General features: G+C 45.7%; 1 protein-coding gene across 1 annotated transcript; it reads left to right on the top strand.

The window, feature by feature from the left end:
* The first annotated feature begins 2,019 nt into the window (after positions 1–2,019).
* LOC144728798 (calmodulin-1-like) lies at positions 2,020–6,732 on the top strand. The gene is made up of 6 exons (XM_078608458.1): positions 2,020–2,187; positions 3,758–3,788; positions 4,272–4,415; positions 4,716–4,822; positions 5,276–5,411; positions 5,887–6,732. Exons 1-6 carry the CDS (start codon positions 2,185–2,187, stop codon positions 5,913–5,915), a joined length of 450 nt encoding a protein of 149 aa, XP_078464584.1. The 5' UTR covers positions 2,020–2,184; the 3' UTR covers positions 5,916–6,732.
* The last annotated feature ends 109 nt before the right edge of the window (positions 6,733–6,841 follow it).

Here is a 6,841-nt window from a genome sequence, read left to right as displayed (position 1 = left end):
CAACCAACCACCACCACCAACCAACCACCACCACCAACCAACCACCACCAACCAACCATCAACCAACCAACCACCACCACCAACCAACCACCACCACCACCCACCACCACCAACCAACCACCACCACCAACCCACCACCACCATCACCAACCAACCACCACCACCACCACCAACCAACCACCAACCACCAACCACCAACCACCACCACCACCAACCAACCACCACCAACCAACCACCACCCACCAACCACTACCACCAACCAACCACCACCAACCCACCACCACCAACAAACCACCACCACCAACCAACCACCACCACCAACCAACCCACCACCACCAACAAACCACCACCAACCAACCACCACCACCAACCAACCAACCACCACCACCACCAACCAACCACCACCATCACCAACCACCAACACCAACCAACCACCACCACCACCAACCAACCACCAACCAACCACCACCATCAACCAACCACCACCAACCACCAAACAACCACCACCACCAACCAACCAACCACCTACCAACCACCACCACCAACCACCACCAACCAACCACCACCACCCAACCACCACCACCAACCAACCACCACCACCACCACCAACCACCACCAACCACCACAACTCACCACCACCACCACCAACCAACCACCACCACCACCAACCACCACCAACCAACCACCACCACCAACCACCACCATCACCAACCACCAACACCAACCAACCACCACCATCAACCAACCACCACCATCAACCAACCACCACCACCATCACCAACCATCCACCACCACCCCCTTGTGTGTCGCTGCAGTGGCTGCGTTGTGCGTCACGCCATCCGCAGTGCTCATAGCGCGCCCGGCAGTCGCAGCAGCGGCGGCGTCTCACCACTGCATTGCACACAACACCACCACACCCCCACCACCACCACCGTTTTATTCCATCACGTTTATTTATCTCTCCTTCGCTGTTGCATTTTAACCGACGTGGTTATCTTTTATTATTTTCTCTACAATGCTTTTTGCTCGCGAGCACCTATTTAGTAACATTAATAATACCAAGGCAACACGTCACGTACGGGCGTATACGGTTTGGCGGATGTTGTTAAATGTCGAGGCAACCGAGCACAATTGCTGTTGTATATCGGACAAAATAACATTGTGGGGATTTTTATTTGGCGAGGAAAACATCCGTCGGTACGTAATGTACCACATTTTAGGTTGAGTCGACCTAGAGGGTGTCCACGCTCCGATGATCATCTTGTTGTTGTTCACGGGATCGTAGATGCAACATCTTTATCGCGACTGACAGTGCACGCGTACCAAGACGACAAAGATCGTCATGATAATGGTTGACTCCGACATACGCACAGCGTTGTGTGTCAGCGAGCGCCTATTAAGGCCGACGGGAGAGACAAAGAGGGCCCTCTGAGCAGCACCACGCCCCGGTGTCCCTTTTGTCTGCATAGCGCACAACGGCTATCAACCACCACCATCAACAACACCAACACCACCATCAACAACATCACCACCACGCATTCATTTTCAGGCCGAGCCGACCTAGACGAAGACCGGTGCAGATTGATGCAACCGCTGTTTGTCAGCTCGCGTCGCAACATTCCCCCCCCTCCCCTCCCTCCCCGCCTATCATCGCGTGTAGCAGCAGCAGCAGCAATGGAAGCTGGCCGGGACTCGTGCTTGATAGCGCAGTGCGCTATGACATCGGCTCAAGGCTGCTCACAGCACCGGGGGGGGGGGGGTCAGGCTCCATCCACTGCACGGCGCCTCTAACAAAGAGCCGTGGCGGTGGTGGAGAGGGGGGGGGGTGACAAACACCCGATTACATTTACCAGCGCGGATAAGCCGGGCCCCGCGCTCCCATTGGTCGAGGCGAGGCGCGCCAGCGGGCGGTGCTTATCCGCGCTGGGAAATGCAAATGCGTGTTGGCGGGTGCCGTTGCGAATGCGGCGCGCGGAAGGACACAAGGCGGAGCGATACACCCCGCCCAGCCCCGCCCCCCCTCCTGCGCTCCCCCCCACCCACCCACCACACACCACGCCTATGGCGCGAATAATAATAAATAGGCCGCTTCACCGCCGCGTGTGATCCGGTTGCCCGTGTGTCGTCGGTGTGCGGCAAGCCGAAGCTGTCAAACCCCGCGCGAACGAACGGCACGAACGCGAAATGGTAGGTCGTGGTTGTCGTCGTTGTTGTCTTCTTTGCTGTGTTTCGAACGCGGCTCGTGTTAATTTTTCTCAATGTGGATATATATTCGTGGGATTTGGAATTTGAGGTAAATGCGTATACGTACTTTGGTTGGGTGTCGTCGTTTTTTTTGTGTGGTCTTGCGCGAATGGTTATAAAACGCGACAATTGAATACGCGTAAGGGCGCGTTGCATGTAAAACAAAAATGTTAAATGGTGGCGATATGCGTGTTGATGAATGCGGATGGTTAAATGGGGGTCGGTTCTTTAATGAATACGAGTAAATATTTAAGTGATGTTTTGTATTTAACGTTTTTCTGGGACAAAGTGTACGTTGCGACATATGGCGGCGTTATTAGGATGTAATGTGCAGTATGATGTAATACGTGCTGGTGTGTATATATATACACACGCAATACGTGGGCATTGCTCATCCCACGATCCACACGACGATGTCTTGCAATGATGCAGTAGTGGCCATAGCTGATAACAACGGCGTGGTTCACACATTTTATTTTACATTATGTTGACGATATATATTTTATATTTGTGCATGACGATTTTTTTACGTGGACGATATCCGTGAAATGTATCCGTACATTTTTGTTTAGTTAATACAATTTCATTGAAAGAAGCCTCGCTGGATTTTAATATTTTTTTCAAGGATGTCGTTTATTTCGTCTCATTTTAAATGAATAAAACCCAGCATCTATCTATTTTAAGGCGGCTGGAGAGCCCATTCAAAAGTAACGGGGGGTTTTTTGTTTACCAATTGTACATTTTGCTCACCAAATTTGACACGAATACGTAACGCTAATATACAGCACAATAGAGAAGGCAAAATATATTCAGGTTAATGCTTTGGCGTGTATAAACCATTATCGGTGACAACGTGGGGCATTGGTAGCCAGTGTCTCTGCCTACACGAGCTAGAGCTATTGATGGATGACCGTGTATTGATTGTGTGTGGTTGGGTTGGGGAGGTTACGGTTTGCATGGGTTTTTGGATCGGCAAAAAGGATTCTACGACATTTGCATTCATAATATTCATAATATATTTGCATTGTTCAACGGGGATGCTTCCGCCAGGTGTTAATGGTGAACATCCTGGACTTGCAATGCAGAGGTCGCCGGTTTGATTTGACCTCCCAGCGCGGCAGCTGAAAAAAATGTGCACGTTTATTCGATTAATTTCACCTTCCTGTCCATCCATTCGTGTTTATATAAATATCTATGGGTACACAACAGTTAGTCCCATCGACAAATCACGTGTGGTGGGGTAGAGTGTGGGCACTCCCACCCATTGCAAGACGTCTGGGTCGGCATGGAAGAGAAGACAAAATGCCATCGAAATTAGCTCTTTTGAGCCCCCTCTAGCGGGGAGGCCTTTCTGCCCGTAGTGGCGTGATAAATACATTTCACCATTAACATTGTAAAGCGTCCATGTGCGTCCATGTGAAACGGTGACTGAGATATATACGTGTCAAAGGTTTTGAATGCACTGATTGTAAAGCTGCTGTCCCTAACATGTTCCATTTCTATAATTTTTCAGGCAGACCAGCTTACAGAAGAGCAAATTGCGGGTAGGTGACATGTTTGCATGGCATGGATATTTTACAGCACGGAGTACATCCATTATGCCATAAGTGCAATCATTAAAGACCACACATGCATTCTGTGCATTATTAAAATGCCTCAAGTTTGCACAGTAGTGAGCTAAGCTATTCAATTCCCTGAATGTTTTCTATTTTGCATGTGAGCATGTGCGTGTTTGTGTGCTGGTATAGAGTGGTGCCGTGGTGGCTAGCACACTGCCCTACGAATCCAGTGACCCTGCCATGGCCAACATTAGTGTGGCGTGCTATTGAACTGGCCTGGGAACCCACCGAAGTCAACTCGGTGCAGTAGTCAACATCAGCACTTGGGAGACAATGGTGGTCGGGTGTGGTGCTGACCAGACCACCTCCTTGCATGGCACATCGACCTTAATAGATCCTTGCCTGCAGCGCTTGCCCCAACTGTCTTTCTACGCTATACGGTTGATAATTCTCTCATTTTCCTTGCAGAGTTCAAGGAGGCGTTCTCCCTTTTTGACAAGGATGGCGACGGTACCATCACTGTCAAGGAGCTGGGCACCGTCATGAGGTCTCTGGGCCAAAATCCCACCGAGGCTGAGCTGCAGGACATGATCAATGAGGTGGATGCCGATGGTACGTTCAAAGACCTGTCAAGTATCACGAGTCATCTATTTTTTTCTGTCTCACACCCTAAGGTAGCTTGCCATCAGCAAAGATGACAAGAATGCCATTGGTTAGAAAGTTTAACTTTTCTCTTCAGTTGATCGCCTGGCATAGGCGTGGCCTTTTTTTGTAATGAAAACCATTTGTAGGAAGTACCAGCCATTTGTGCTACATGATCTCATAACATAGATTTATTTACAAAGAAGTCAAAACAATTGCACCATTTCTTTTTCCCTAACTTGAACTTTTTATCCCTTTTTATGTTTTCAGGAAATGGAACCATTGATTTCCCCGAGTTTCTGACAATGATGGCGAGAAAAATGAAAGACACCGATAGTGAGGAAGAGATACGAGAAGCTTTCCGAGTGTTTGACAAGGTGAGATGAGCAACTTGAGCTTTTTTAGAACCAGTGGTAAAAACGACAAATGTACCGACTGATTTTTGTGATTCATTCATAAATTGTACCTTTTGATGCAATTGCATTGAGATGCTTTATACATCTGAATTGTATTGCATGCCAATTTGTGCCTTGTGGCAGTTTGTCCCACAAACCCACGTGGGTTAGTAAAAAGCATTTTTACACCGCAGTGTTCAAGTTCAGACCATAAAAAAAACCACAATGGCTTTTTATTGTTAATGATGTCACGTGGTCTAAATTAGTTGCTTTGAAGCAGCTTGCATATGAAGCCTTACCATTACCAGATGAAGTTTTGGTTCAATAACTGAACCCACGCAGTTTTCCACCATCTGTTGCAGGCATGAAACACCGTTTTGTTATGCAGTCATGTTTAATTGATTACAAGTTTATATATTTTTTGCATTTACACAGGATGGGAATGGCTACATCAGTGCGGCAGAGCTGCGTCACGTCATGACGAACCTGGGGGAGAAGCTCACGGACGAGGAGGTGGACGAGATGATACGAGAGGCTGACATCGATGGAGACGGACAAGTCAACTATGAAGGTACATAAATTTTGTTGATGCTGTGTTAAATGGCAGATTATTTACACAAAGTATCTTATGTTGTGACAAGCAGATATTATGGAGCGGGGAAGTGAGCTAATTGTAAAACGCTTCGACCGTTGTGGCATTGGGCATCCACGATGCTTTGAGAAAATAATGTTTGTAAATCCAGGCTTGTTTCAATCACCATTCAAGGCATTTTGATATTTTAGAAATGTTGGTCCAATATAGTAAATTCATCTCAGTTCAGCCTTACTGATTTTGAACACAAATATGCATGTTGAAGGTATATTTGTTCACACAACAATTTATACCTTTCAAAATGTGGTCAAAATTAGGCATGATTGGAATTTATTTAGTAGCAACATCCATTAACCAGATTACATGAACCTGATGAGCCATATGAAACATTTCCTCTTTTGCAATTTTGTTGTGTGGAAAAAAAACTTACGTTGTGTATTTTGTTGTTTTACAGAATTTGTCCAAATGATGACAGCAAAGTGAATGTGGAAGGCGTTCAACCAAACGACGAAGAACAAATTGCTATTTTTAGGACATACTTGAGGAAAAAACTCAAATCTTGACGTATGTTTCCGTGTGTCGCCCACTACTCATTAAAGAGGAACAAATTACTGGAATGCTGTCTACAGAAAATGTTATACATGTCTATAATGGATTTACAGCTGTAATCAGCTAACAGCCATCAGTATCTTTATTCCATTTTAATTATTTAATATGCATGAAAATAGCTTAAATAAGCAAAAGTGTAGTTTGATAATAGAGTGGTGGAATTGGCCGAGACATGTACATATATTGTATGTTGGAATGAATTCATAGGAGACTGTTAATTTTATTGCCAATTTGTCAAGTTTCAAGTTTCTCTGCATCCTATACAGATGTTACTGCTTTGCACTATGGTATATTTTAAGTGCTTGTGGGGTTTGTCTTTGCCAAAGTGTTTGGGTTAATTTGTTTCGCAGACTAGCTTTTTAGACAACCAAAGCCCAGTTATTCTGTGATTCATATAGCGCAAACTCAATGTTTGCTATTGTGTTATCTGAAGACCTAGGCTAGGCATGTTAACGACAAACCTGCATACACATTCTGGTTTGCTAAAACTCCCAATGTCAATTAAAGTAAACGTCAATTTACTGTAACGTGGCTATTGGTTCATTCTGCTTAGTTACAACATAACAATCGTACACCAATATCTACAATTGTTTTCATTTTTCTATTTTTCTTTTTAAATGTTGCATGGGACTTGGTGAATCTATCTACGGTAGTGTTAAGCTTATAAATAAACGCATGGAGGCGGTGAAAAGGTGGTGCTGTCTGGAGTGCATTTATGCCTGAACTAATAAGCAGCTGTGCAAGATGATTTACATTGAGCTGATCAAATGATAGGGAAAATGCCTGAGAATTTTGATGAA

This window comes from Lampetra planeri, chromosome 30 (genome assembly GCF_965212315.1).
Source record: "Lampetra planeri chromosome 30, kcLamPlan1.2.h2, whole genome shotgun sequence".
In the NCBI taxonomy this organism is placed as follows: Eukaryota; Metazoa; Chordata; class Hyperoartia; order Petromyzontiformes; family Petromyzontidae; genus Lampetra; species Lampetra planeri.
The sequence above is the reverse complement of the archived record's forward strand: the minus strand, read 5'-3'. Positions and strand labels throughout refer to the sequence as shown.